Raw genomic sequence first — 14,738 nt, 5'->3', positions numbered from 1 at the left:
AAATGTATTTTATGCTTATACAACTCAGGTTCGATAAAATATTTTAAATTATTATTTTTGAATATTTAACTAAATGTACACCGTTCGGAGTCGCTAAATGTCATGTCATAACTCACATTTTGCAATTTTATCATTTTATAGTTATTTTTACTAAAATTACTGTTGCGATTCCCATCATAATATTTAGTTGAATACGGCGCTTTAGCGCCATAAATCATTTGTTACTGAAAAAAAGAAATCGTTTTGATATTATCACAAACTGTGGAGATTTAAGATTAAAAATTACCAAATTAATACCTCACATAAAAACTCTTTGCAGCTCAATAAATGTTCATCCGAGTTGTACGTCTAATATACATAATAAATAAACATAGATACTTACTTACGAAAGTTAAATTAAAAATAGTATTGCCTATGTGCATTTTTTAGTTGAAGCAATTCAGTTTTTTCGTATATGTTAGTTAACTATAAAATTTTGATAGGGGGGGGGGGGAAATGGAGATTTTTGAAGCATTGAAGTGGAGCATGACAAAAATAAGGTTGGGAAACACTGGTCTACTGCAATAACTCTAATTTTACATTTTAATATATCTTTAATTAGAAAACATGTACGTACCTCATTTAATGTGCCCACCTAATTGTAATTTCTTATTCTATTTAGCATTCAAACCTAATCTTATTGCTTGTAGACAACACATTTTCATATTATATATCACTGTCTTTATATTATAAATTATACCAATAATTTACTACTCAGATAATACAACTTCAGTTGTGCATTAAATTGAATGTGGAATTAATTGGTCAACACTATAATAAATGTGCATTTATAGGCGTCCACCACCCCATCGATATTACATTTTTACCAATGATGACATGTGATAGTGGTCCCTACTAAGGCAAGCCATAATGGAATATGACGTACATTTGTTGATCCCTTATTATTTTATACGATTAGGTGATAATTGCATGTTATGTATATAAAATAAAGTGTGAAACGATGATTAAATAGCATTAAAAATCCATTTAACTTTTTGAAGCACTAATTTCATTAAAAAACCCGAATTTCTAAAATGTAAACAAAATCTACAGCCATAGCAATGTTTCTTTTAAGGCCGCATCAATTTGTAGAATTTTTCTAAAAGATACATCGCATTGATGTAGTTTTTCACCAGAATGAGTCATTTTAAGTTTTTTTAAAAACACCAGTTCTCGGAAAGTTTTTAAATAATATATCGTATTGATATGATTTTTCACCAGTGTCATTTTATGTGTTTTGAGTTCAACAATTCGCAGAAAATTTTTATAACACAGATTTTAATGTACGTTTTCACTACTGTGTGTCATTTTATGTTTTTTGAGTTCACGGCTTCGCAGAAAGTTTTTTAAACACACATTTCAATGATGTGGTTTTTCACCAGTATGAATCATTTTATGTGCTTTGAGATTACCTAATTGCAGAAATGTTTTAAAACATACATCGCATTGATGTGGTTTTTCACCACTATGTGTCATTTTATGTTTTTCGAGAACACCAATTTGATGAAATTTTTTAAAACACACTTGGCATTGATGTGGTTTTTCACCAGTGTGAGTCATTTTATGTGCTTTGAGATTACCAACTTGTAGAAAATTTTTAAAGCACACATCGCATTGGTATGGTTTTTCACCTGTATGTGTCATTATATGAGCCTTGAGATTACTAATTTCCAGAAATTTTTTAAAACACACATCGCATTGATGTGGTTTTTCACCAGTGTGTGTCATTTTATGTGCTTTGAGATTACATATTTCTAGAAAATTTTTAAAACATACATCGCATTGATGCGGTTTTTCACCAGAATGTATCATTTTATGTTTTTTGAGATGACCAATTTGCAGAAAGTTTTTAAAACACACATCGCATTGATGTGGTTTTTCACCCGTATGTGTCATTTTATGTCTTTTGAGTTCATCAATCCGCGAAAAGTTTTTGAAACATACATCGCATTGATGTGGTTTTTCACCAGTATGTGTCTTTTTATGAGTTTTGAGAGTACCAATTTGGAGAAATTTTTTAAAACACACATCGCATTGATGTGGTTTTTCACCAGTATGTGTCATTTTATGTATTTTGAGACTACTAATTTGAAGAAAATTTCTTAAACACACATCGCATTGGTGTGGTTTTTCACCAGTATGCGTCATTTTATGAATTTTAAGACTACTAAATTGGAGGAAGTTTTTAAAACACACATCACATTGATGTGGTTTATTACCGCTATGTATCATTTTATGTTTTTTCAGACATCCAACTAGCAGAAAACTTTTCAAGCACACATCGCATTGATGTGGTTTTTCACCAGTATGGGTCATTTTATGTTTTTTGAGAACACCAATTCGCATAAAGTTTTTAGAACATACGTCGCATTGGTGTGGTTTTTCACCAGTATGTGTTTTTTTATGTGCTTTGAGATTACCAAGTTGCAAAAAATATTTAAAACACACATCGCATTGATGTGGTTTTTCACCAGTATGTGTCATTTTATGTTTTTTTAGAACACCAATTCGCATAAAGTTTTTAAAACATACATCGCATTGATGAGGTTTTTCGGTACTATGTGTCTTTTTATGTGCTCTGAGATGATTCACAGATTCAAACACTCCACAACAACCATTGCAAATAAAGTTACGTGGAAAATATTTAACTTTTTTCAATATTATTCGAACCACCTTTGGCGAGTATAATTTCTGAACCTCTCGTTTGACGTTTGATTGATTTATAGCTATCTCTGAATGCTGTATCGCTATGTTTGTATTTGTTGCGTATGTTATTTTGTTTTTGACCATGTCATTGTCAACTGTATTTTTTTGAGCGATGTCCAATGGTTTACTGTGATGTACTGTGACGTATTCCTGGGTAGAAATCTAGAAAATAGTTGGTAGTTGGTTAGTAGTTGGTTGGTATATTTAGTTCAATAACTCTAGAATAAATAAATTATGATTATGTTTCCTAATATCGCTGATAATAATCTGATTTGACAACTAATAACTTTTGCAGAAATCTACATAATAAAATGTCGCTAGATTTCAAAATCAGCCAACTTCATAATATATGAATAGGAGAAAAAAAGCTTTTTGTTTTCCCAAATACAGTCACAAGGGTGAAAGTTTATATTATTTTGTGTATAGAATATTTAAAATTAATAAATCCCACATTTTGATAATGCAGACATGTTAGAAAGCAGTAGTTCTTCAGCAATTCACAAAAAAGTCAAAAATACCTAAAGGTGGACAAATAATGTTGGTATATTCAGTTCAATAACCTTCAAAATAATAAAATATTGACATTAATGATTGGTATCATCAAGAATACTCACACTTGGTCAACGCTATCAGATTATTTAAATTTACTTTGGTATCAGACAACGATTTGCACGGAGTTAACTGAATTATATTGTAAAATTATATTCAGCAGACGATTATTTCTGGCTTAACGGTTTTTCAATAAGGAAAATTGCCTCTTATGAAGTAACACCAATCTAGAAGAAGTAACAGAAGAAATGTACCGTTTGATGCGGTTCACACTCTGGTGATATCAATTTACTATATTTCTTCAAAATTTACGCCGGAAATAGCGGTATGGAGGTCGTTACCAAAACATATTAAAATAAGTACTTATGTATTTTTTTTAAATATTATTACATACCTATGGTACGAGGGTGGGTCAATAATTCCTTAGAAAAAAGCATTAAAACAGTTTTTATTTTTATTTATTTTTTTTATTTCTCAACATAATCTCCTTGGAGCTCAATACACTTGGTTAGACGTTTCTCAGTTTTTTTTAAACCGTCAGAAAAATAAGTTTTCGGAAGGTCCTCAAAATAAGCATTTGTCCGATCGATGACTTCTTCATTTGAAAAAAAACGTTGTCCACTTAGCCATTTTTTTAAGTTTGGGAAAAGGAAAAAGTCACTGGGGGCTAAATCTGGCGAATACGGTGGGTGGTCGACCAATTCGAACTTCAATTCTTCAATTTTAGCCATTGATCGTAAACATGTGTGAACACGGGCATTGTCCTGATGAAAGAGGATTTTTTTCCTGTTTAAATGAGGCCGTTTTTCTTCAATTTTGTTTTTTAGCTGGTCCAATAAAGATGCATAATAATCCCCTGTTATTGTTTTTCCTTTTTCCAAATAGTCAACGAAAATAATTCCACGTGCATCCCAAAATACAGTAGCCATAACCTTACCAGCTGATTTTACGGTTTTCGCCTTCTTTGGACATGGTTCGCCTTTCGCAATCCACTGCTTTGACTGTTCTTTCGTCTCGGGAGTATAGTTGTGTATCCATGTTTCATCTACAGTCACAAAGCGACGAAAAAATTCATCCGGATTGCGTTGCATGAGCGACAACAGGGCTTTAGAGGCCACCACCCTATTGCGTTTATTGTCGACTGTGAGCAAACGCGGCACCCATCTTGCCCATCTTTCATGCCCAATTTGTCATGTAAAATAGAAATGACGCTACCTTTGGCGATCCCTGTAACCTCAATTATCTCACTCAACTTTAATCTTTGGTCACTTAACACCATATCGTGGATTTTATTGATCATTTCTGGTGTAGTCACCTCTACAGGACGTCCTGAGCGTGGTTCATCCTTTGTTGATGTACGACCACGTTTAAATTCATTTAACCAGTTATAAATAGTTGCAAATGAAGGAGCAGATGTGCCGTGAACTAAATCCAACTCATTTTTTATTTCCTTTACTGTTAACCCTTTTATATTAAAATGTTTAATAACAGCTCTAAACTCAATTTTCTCCATTTTTGTAAACAAGCAAATTTTTTTTTAAATGTACGAGAAACACACAACAACCCGACCAATCTGATTGAAACTTCGCAGCATACTGAATCGGTAGTGCCGCTGCATGAAAACAAACCGCTTACAGTACTAGTCGCGCCACCTGTCGGCTTTTCTAAGGACTTATTGACCCACCCTCGTACGTTGTTATGTTCTGTACTATTTTTTCTATGGTATGGAAGTATGGACGCTATACCAAGAGATGTCACGGAGACTTGAAGCTTTCGAGATGTGGCTGTATAGGCCCATCCTCAAAATTCCTTGGACTGACCGGGTGAGAAATGTTGAAGTTCTCAATCGAATGGGGATGGACCGAGAAGTTCTACGTAGTATCAAAACCAGGAAACTAGAGTTCCTCGGCTAAATTATGAGGACGAAAATACAGCATTCCCCAACTTGTCATTCAAGAAAAGGTCAATGGGAAGTATAGCAGAGGACAGCGTCGTATTTCGTGGCTTAAGAACGTCCGTGATTGGTACGAGTGCAGCTCCACTGAACTGTTCCGGGTAGCAGCCGACAAAGATAAGATCGCCTTGATGATGGCCGACCTCCGCTAGGGGATGGCACAATGAGAAGAAGAATATACATATGGAAGGGATTTGGTTTAAACAGGATGAGACTATGTGCCAAACGACGAATTGGCGAAAAGTTGATTTCGAGAACTTTACCTATCAGTTCGCCTCCGTGCAATTTAACACCTCTGTCAAATTGCAAGAAAATGCGTTCGGCATTGCTCGAGAAAGTGTCCCAAATTGGACGCACAGAATTTGCTTTGATGAGAAAAGTTCCGGTGACCTTATATCTATAAAGACTTTTGATTGTTGAAAAATGAATTAAAATAACGGGTATAATTTTAATAATTTAAAATTCTATAGGGCTTAAAATAAAATATTTATGATTGAACGTACCATATCTGAAGTCCTGTATTGTGGATTAGAACAGCCAGGTTGAGGATTATTATTGATTTGGCTGATTGCGTTGTCAATAATTTCTTCTTTGACGATTCCCTCATTATCGTTTTCAGACTTTATATTGATCAGACCGTATTCACGCTTCTGAAAATAGCATCATAATTAATAAAATGTAACAGTATCACTATAAATTTATTTTTTTACAAAATACGCACAGATTGTTTTATTATATTTGTTAGCATAATGGGTTGAAGTTGACTAGCAGATAATCATTCTCATAGTTTGTGTTTGACAGATCCGTTACAGAGTTCTGAAGGATCAATACCAATTATTTGAATATATTTATCGCATATATGTAAAGGTTTTTTTTTAATGATGAACGCCTAGTGCTCAGCCGTAGTGGTTTGGCGGGCACGGCGCGGCGGCGTCTTGCGAAACTCAACGAAAATGTTCATTAACTATTATACAATTATTACTACATATAACTATTTGCTGGAGTAATAAAACGTGTTCTTGCTGTGTTAAGCTCAAATTACATTGCCAAATTGGTCTGCCATGATCATCCCCATCGTAAAAAAGTCGCCTTTGAGTTGTTATCTAAAGTCGTGAAGACAGGACACGTTAGATATAACAACACAAATTTGACGTTTACGTACCGAACAAAAGGCGCTTTACTTATTTTCATTAGGTATTTTAATAATTTCATTAAATTTGTTGCTTTACCTTTAATTGTTCACACTAGCAACTGAGCATATATTATTATGAATCAAATCAAGCGTCCACACGCCTGATTCCGATTTGTTCCGCGTTATTCCTATTTAAAGTCGACGATTGCTCACGACTATCATTGTATATGGTTGGGTCGGCGAGTCTTCTGGTGTAAATAGGCCTTTATGAGAATACTCGCATCGATCGCCGCCGAAAACAGCGATTTTTTTCATTGAATTCCCGACGAATTGGTAAAAAAAAATCAGACAGCATTTCAATATCAAAGTCGTTATCGTTGATAAAAATAATAGGTACTCAACTGTCTATGGTCAATACGATGCACTGTGTCACTCAATATGTTCTTTTTTAGTAAAGTATTTAAATATCAGTATGTAATGACTGTGTGTAAATAAGTACCTACCTATTAATCTTTGCAATACTGATTTCGCTAATTCGAAGGAAAAACCACAGTATAAACCATTTTTGTTTTTACCCAGCACCAGAATAATGGTAATGGAAGACATTGATGGAAGAATAATTTAAATCACCTTAAGGCAATACCTCAGCTGCTGCATGGTCTAATTAGATCGTGACTAGGCGATGCGCGGATTGCAGGTCGCGGGTGTAAATGACGCGAGCCGAACGAAGTATAATTTGTCATAAAAATTCAATTTATGTTATGTTTATTATAATATTTGTAATAACAATAGTATATTCATTGACATGTTTTCTATTTCAAGTACATGCGGAACGGTTTTAGTCATCTTAACACGATTTAAGAATATATTCATCCGACTTCATCACAATAGAAATTGACGCGCGAACAGGTCGACTATCCCTCTCCGAATGGCAACGCGGCCGAAATTTCGTTCCGCATAGTGTTGAAAATTATTTTCCGTTACTTACGTACGCTCTTAAGTGGTTTTTCGTTCCGTATCGTATTTATCAAGGTTCATCTTCTGCCTACCTACTTCAAAAAAATATTTCTGTATATAATCAATAGAGCTCGCTTTATTTATTTAAATTGGGAAACCACACACATAGTTCATTCACCGGATATTATGCGTCTATTTTGTAGTATTATAACGTCATTTCGTCTGTAATATATTAATGGTTATCTCATAATGTCGAAACAGAGAGTGTTCATCCCCAAAGTGAAACAATCTCAGATGCACCTATTGTGTCAAAAGATCTTGAAATATAACGTAAAACGTGTAAAGAAAATTAGACGGGAGTAGTGAAGAAGAAAAGACATTCTGGTGTATCGTATACAGCAACAACTGGTAAAAAACATAACGGAAAATCTTTTGTCTATGTCAAAAAGTGCTGTCCAAACAAATGCTCAGATATAATTGGATACGTATTTAAAAATGAGTTTATCGGTGCACACCATTACTCATCAATCATGTTAATATATTTGAGGCGTCTAATTCCAAAAAGCGATAAGTCCACATTTGGTCAAAATCGAGAAAAAAATACGCACGTATTCTTTGTATAATTTTACACAATATGTATTGATCTATAAATTCCAAAATGCGACATAACCCTACGAAAAAAAATATTTTAAGTTTCGATTTATTACAAAAACCGTGTTTCATATTATTTAAAGCTTGGTTGATTTCGCGCGTGGTTAAGTCAATCAATAAGAGAACGTTCAATATTGAAAAGGGCGTCTCCCATGCTGTAGCATCTGGTAAGCTTATGACAGTGCCACGGAAATATGTGCCTTATGCGGAGTAAATTAAAAAGTCAGATACAAATAGCGCTACGACCAATTTTATTTTTCCTACATTTATTACATTTAAGAGTTTATCGGCTGAAACAAATTGCCATTTGGTTCTAATTTCGACATAGAATTCAACGGAAAAAATAATCTCACGTTAAAACAAATAATTGAAGCTTAAAACATAAAAACGTTGTTTCCCGAAAATATTGAATTGTGGAGTTGTCGCTTTTTGTAATTAGACGCCTCAGTTATAGTATGTTTAGGTATGTTGGGTCACTAGTGTGGTGTTCGATGTGTAGGTAGAGGATGATGATAATGAAGTCTACGATGTAGCAGGGTGAGATTTATTAGCAGCGTATCGGTACAATAGTATATTATACATGATAGTTACGAGCTAAGTACTTGGATTCGAGTGACATCTAGATATATTATTCTTCGTTATTTATACAATAAAAAGTAACACATTAACATTAAATTCTGGTACATAATCATATTAGACTAATTATAGAATCAGCGTTTTAAATTGAGTAGCGAAATGAAATATTATTTGTTATTACAGTCGTAAGAAAATATAATACTATGAAAAATGATTATTCGGCTAATACACCGTAATGGTATAATGTGCTGTGATATGATGTAATAATACACCGTCTCTAATTTCGCCAATCGACTTGCTGGTCTAGCTAAGTTGTTTACTGGAAATGGATTCGCTGGGAATATATTACTGCAGAGTAATTTGATATAATAGATATTTGATCGCTTATTATTCTGCAGCTATAGGTATGTTCATAACAATGTAAACCAAGCAGCGAGCATTATAAGTCCACCGGGTGTTCAAAACACAGGTCGAAAACCTCACACAATGGTGAAACTCCAATATCTTCACACTGTATTACGAAAACTTATATCGTTAGATTCATATTTGTAATAATAACAGATTGCAGTATTGTCATGTAAGCAGTAAAATCATGCCATTGTCGTCTGCAGTCCAGCAGTGATTCTATGTACCCGTGGTGTCATGCACCCACGATTGTGCAATGCACAACGTTTCACGTACTCAATATTTTAATTCATTTATTAAATTATTTCTATAATTGTTTTCGCAACATGATAAGCAGTTTGCTAAGCTTTCACCTCATGAGAGTTCAAACGGGAAAACAATAGACGATGCTCTACGGTCATTTGCCCTAAGGCAAGTATCAATTTGCGATACTTCCTTTGTTATAAAATAGTATATAAACTCGATGGCGCGACCTAATAAAAAAACACATGTATTCAAATCTTTTATTCAGGAACATCTACGTCCGTCGAGTTGCATACTTTCAAAACATATGCTCAGATAAAATAGGATAGGTACGTATTTAAAAATGAGTTTTTAAAAAAATTTTGGAGCGTTGGTAATAAAAATGCCTAAGATACTTCCCTTTTGGGAGTTTTATTGATAAAAGACAATAGTTAAGAGTTGTTATAATACTAAATATATGAAAAATATAAATCATATCTCGAAAACGATTAAATATATTTTTTCAGTTTATAAACTAGCATAAGAATGTGATTTTTTTAATCGTTATTTAAAATAATGCTTTAAAAACGTTTTTGGTTTCATATATCAGCATATCGTATACAGTTGACCATTCTTTCTACTTTTTATTGACAAAAGTTCACATAAAAAAATATTGTGCCGGTTGGAATAACAACTTTTGACATAGACTTATTTTCAAGGTTATAGCATTTTTACAAGCATGAAAAATGAAAAAGAAGAAGCGGGTTAAATCTCAAACCTGAGACCCCACCACTCACTCCGGCTCATCGGTCTCCGTCTACCCTCCAAATTCTGTCGAAATCCGACTGCCCGTGTGGATTTGTATAAAGAAAAACCGACACGACGTTACAAACAAATATATTTTCGAAATTATAGTATAGATAATGCTTTAAAAGGTTTATGGTTTCACTTATCACCATTTCGTATACAGTTGACTATCCTTTATACTTTTTATTAAAAACACTTCACATAAAAAAATATTTTGCCGGATGGAATAACAACTTACGACATAAGTTTATTTTCAAGGTTAGGTATAACATTTTTACTAGCATGAAAAAAAGGATTTTTTGCATTACTAAAATAGCTGAATAATGACAAAGAGCAAGAAAATATTACACAATATTTAACACTGAATATCTCAGAACAACTTTCGGGGGTTAAATGGTTAGTCATCCAAGGTCTTAAATTATTGTTAATTTTGAAGAATGGTCATCCCAATTTAGTTTAGAAATTGACTTTGTCAACAATTATGAATACCTACCAACGCCTAAACAAACAAGAAATCTACCCACCTCCTTGCAGTGGACATTAATGCTGTCGTTCTCGACATTTTCTTGTTTGACTGACACGTCAAATCGACCTTCGCTCTTGAAGTTATTCATGTCAATCCATTGGTTTACACCATCTTTGATTTCTTCCGCCGCTTCGTCAGGCAATACTTTATCGTTTGGTTCGGTTTTTACTTCCATTTTACGCGCTATTTAACACAAAATCTCTTAATACCTTCACAGCGCCACGTCATAAATTACTGACCATAGACTTATATACTATAATTGTCTACCATAGACAATATGATACGACAGGCTGTTACCAATTTCGGCTAAAACAAAATTATAATATGCGTTAACGTTTTTCAAATATGATATTTAATTTTTAATTTAATTCGGTTCATTTTGAATTATTTTTAAATTAGGTACCTACCTATAGAATTCAAGAGTATTGTGCAAATTCGCACTATCTTTGGCTAAATGCTACGTCGTTTGATTGCTTACTGTACATATCTTTTTGTCTTTATTTTTAACTAGTTACCTACTTAAACTGTCTAGAAAGTCCTAGTCGTATACTAATTATGTTGGATGTGTTCTTCACTAAATAATTATTAAATTATAGAGACACATAATATATTATATTATTATGCTCGGTTAAAATACCTACCTAGATACCAACATAGTTTTTTTTGTTGCTCACAGAAAAAATAATGGAGCATTTCAGAAGCCCTTTTTAATTGTAGGTAATGTATACAAGTGTACTTATTCAACGTATTTCAAATAATATTATGATCTTTAATTTGTATTTTATTTTAGATTCATTTCAAATAGGTTGGTAGGTAGGTACCTAATTGTTATATTTATTTAAAGCTGTATTACTTGAGACAGTAGGGTAATGACGATACCTCGGTCCTGGTGAAGATGCAAGGGCGTTAAATTCTCAACCGGCCCTGTCCCTAGACCAGATTCTCTAAACTAAACGACACTTGTAAACACACCATAGCAACACTGCGATGTAATGATAAAAATGCCACCAGATATCGTATGTCGGATGTCGTCAGCCTCTTTGTTATTTATTTAATTCAAAATTGTTTCACGGCCACTGCGTGAAACGTCCAAAAACAGCTGGTGATTTAAATTCAATGTCACCAAACCAAAGAGATTGGACTTTCAATCTCTTTGCACCAAACTCTCGTGCCGTATTATGTGGTAATATGGATCGAGGATATATATTGAATTAAAAGTTGTTGTAATTATAGTTAGATTATTTATTTAATTATTCTTCAACAAAATAATTTTTATAATTAAGTAATTTTATTTTGTGTCTTATCACTAATATTTTTTTTACAAATAATCCATAGAATATTTATTTACGTAGAACTTATTTCGATCACGTCAGAATATTATTTATATATCTACTTATATATATGTTTTATATTTATTTATTTAATTACACACATCACACAAATTCATGGGGTGAGATAACGCGGGATAATCGACACAATTACGATATCTTTACACTTTAAATGCCTCTCGAACTTTCACTCCTCTATTAAAAATTTTAAACTTAGTAACCTGTGGGTCTATTCTATACGTATCGAACACTAAAGTGATAAATAGTATCAAACTTAGGGTAGGTTTGTATCAAAATATTAGCACTTATTGTAACAATTACACGAAGTTGGTTTTTATTGTTGCAATAAGTGCAATATTTTAACAGCAGCAAGATAGGTGATCAAACAAGAATGCAGATTAACCCTAAAAATAGTCAGTACTTACATGACAAAGACGTAAGCACTTACACTAAAATCAAAACGATAAAGAGGTTTGTCGATTGTGTGCGGCGTGAGAATACGTGTACTAAAGAATGAGTTAAATTTGAAATGTTATAATAGCTTCACCAAGAATTAACAGGGTAAAACATTATTTTTTTAGCTCGAAACAGTGAGCATTAACAAACAGTTGATGGAATTTAATATACCTAACATGATTATTTTCGTATTATTACAAAATTAAATAACAATCAGCAAAAATAAAATGTGGATACAAATAGAGAGTAAGATATAAATGAAAAAATATTAATTAATACACAAAAAAATTAAATCTCTAGTAACGTTTTGGGTGTCATTCTCGAATCATTCTTTCGTTTTTACTGTACTTACAATTCAAGTTCAGTGCTTACTTACAAAACTATTTATTCTAACTTAATTATTACGAATTGCAATATTTGAAATTGCATGACTAGGTACCTACTGTATATTGTAACCAGAGATTTTTGTTTTGAAAATTATTTCGCCTCTTCGTCCAGTTGATGGTTGAGGCAATATGCAGATGACATCCTCTTTTTTCACTTCATAAATGTTCTTCTACTCTTGGAAATGAAAACATAGTTTCGCTTTCTTTTTTAATCGTCTTAAGTTTTCGAGCAAACTTTGTCAGAATTCTGTCATCTTGCTCAAGTTTTATTATAACCCCGACAAAATGTTTCACAGTTTTTTTTTGTAGCAAATTGTACTACAATCCATTTTCCAATCTCTAACATTTCTCAATTAGATGCAACTGCAGTATCATCAAACTGATCAACCATTGATATATTAAGCATATTAATTGAAGGATCGGTTTCCTCATCTCCGAGCAAATCATTAATAATATAGTCTTGCATATTATCTTAGCTTTCGTCACTTGATGTCCATGACAAATCTTCTTCCGATGACATGGGTTCGTGTTTTTTTTTTGTTTTGGTGTACTTTTATCAGTTTCAATACCTTCTTCTGCATGTTCGTTTTATCTTGCAATGGCTTTATTTTCTTTTCTATTGGGACAATATTTTTCATTCGCTCTATAACATCATAACTTGTTATCACTTCTGCTCCTGGGGCAACCATTTTTCTCTTATTCTTTATAGGCGCCTTACTACCGATAGAATTCAGCAAAAGTGTTTCAAACAAAGTTTTTTCTATATTTTCTGCAGGAAACTTTTGTAACAGTGGCATTTCTATTAAACTTTCGGTAACTTCTTTATTTGGTAATTGAACAACTATGCAATCCAGACTTATAGGCTTAGAAAAACATTTTTGAGTCGAACAGTCCCCATACAAATTTTTTTCTTCTTCCGAAAATTCGATTTATAGCGATTTTCGCGAATTCGAAATCAAATTTTCAGAGTCCCTTTGATTTCGAATTATCTAGGCTATACTGGTACTTATACAAATTCCTATATATTATAAACATTCTATTTCAATTACGAACATTTTCGATCTTCGATACTTCGATCGATATAAATAATGCGTCATGTCCCATCACTAGTTAAAATATTGACTTTGTAAATTCATAGAAAATATATGGGGGAAGTGTGACACAATACAAAGGCACACTTACCCCACGTGTTTACTTTCGTGGGGGAAGTGTGTCTACTTGATTAAAGGTTTCAAATGCTTATAAATCAGTAAAACGATAACACAACGTGAAGCAGCGTATCAAAACACATATACTCACCAATTTTTACAACCACAATGTGCAGATTTCCGTTTTTAAAAAAATATTTTAGTAGCAGCTACCATCTCACTCGTCGACTTCAAAATGTCGTCTGGAGAATAATCCATGTAGTCACCTCAAAAAACATGGTTTCGACACGATTTCTGATTATTTTTATAAATCGGTGACTTTGCTATCACCTTTCCAAAAATGGCATCGTCCAATTTGTAGTAGATACTGAGATATCTTAGTAGCTACACTTACCCCGACTCGCCTTAATAAAAATACTTTATGCAGTCATCAAATTCTTAAAATAAATAATATAAAAGATAATAAGGCTTCAAAATTATATAAATAGATTATCTACAACATTTAAGAAATGTCCAGGATCATGCTTTGAAAATAGAATAAAAGCTCCATTTTGACCTACGCTGAGCATGTCCCCCCTTAAGTATAAATTATATGAAATTGCATAGCTAATAATGATAATTAAAAAATCACGTGAGTATAGCCACACTTGTTTGGTTGTCAGTAGGTATATGATTGGCAGTGTGACTCGTTAGGTTCGGGTGTGAGGAACTGCTTTCTAATGGTGGATTCACTGGACGATCTTCCTGACTAGGCTTCCACGTAAATATAACGCGTGTCTGAACCGAATCCGGTGTGGAAATTCTAGATAAGTCCCCACTTTGTGAGTGCGGTGAGATTCAAACCATGGATCATATCGTGTAGTCCTGCTACATGTATGCCTTTCCCAGAGTTGTTT

The 14,738-nt window shown here is 33.1% G+C and overlaps 1 protein-coding gene across 2 annotated transcripts; it reads right to left on the bottom strand.

The window, feature by feature from the left end:
• Positions 1-583: 583 nt before the first annotated feature.
• On the bottom strand, positions 584-10,781 carry LOC147076826 (uncharacterized). 2 transcript variants are annotated; one of them, XM_085941367.1, is made up of 3 exons: positions 10,523-10,781; positions 5,752-5,898; positions 584-2,907 (listed from the first exon to the last, which is right to left on the bottom strand). In XM_085941367.1, the coding sequence occupies exons 1-3, from the start codon at positions 10,697-10,699 to the stop codon at positions 1,399-1,401; spliced, it is 1,833 nt and encodes a 610-aa protein (XP_085797493.1). In that variant the 5' UTR covers positions 10,700-10,781; the 3' UTR covers positions 584-1,398. The 2 variants fall into 2 exon arrangements, with proteins under 2 accessions (XP_085797493.1, XP_085797494.1); XM_085941368.1 differs by lacking the exons at positions 584-2,907; positions 5,752-5,898 and adding an exon at positions 9,339-9,442 and having other exon boundaries at positions 10,523-10,753.
• Between the last annotated feature and the right edge of the window lie 3,957 nt (positions 10,782-14,738).

The sequence above is a fragment of the Rhyacophila brunnea genome, unplaced genomic scaffold, assembly GCF_057557595.1.
Source record: "Rhyacophila brunnea isolate RB1 unplaced genomic scaffold, BYU_Rbru_1.0 scaffold_13, whole genome shotgun sequence".
Lineage (NCBI taxonomy): Eukaryota > Metazoa > Arthropoda > Insecta > Trichoptera > Rhyacophilidae > Rhyacophila > Rhyacophila brunnea.
Note: the sequence above shows the minus strand (reverse complement) of the source record. Positions and strands in the feature narration are given on the sequence as shown.

Bases quoted from the DNA above. Each gene is read 5' to 3' on its own strand.
- LOC147076826 (XM_085941367.1), bottom strand. From the start codon at position 10,699: ATGGAAGTAAAAACCGAACCAAACGATAAAGTATTGCCTGACGAAGCG. The intron at 5,899-10,522 runs GTGGGTAGATTT...TGCTATTTTCAG, and splicing joins TTAATGTCCACTGCAAGGAG to AAGCGTGAATACGGTCTGAT. The intron at 2,908-5,751 runs GTACGTTCAATC...ACTATTTTCTAG, and splicing joins AATACAGGACTTCAGATATG to ATTTCTACCCAGGAATACGT.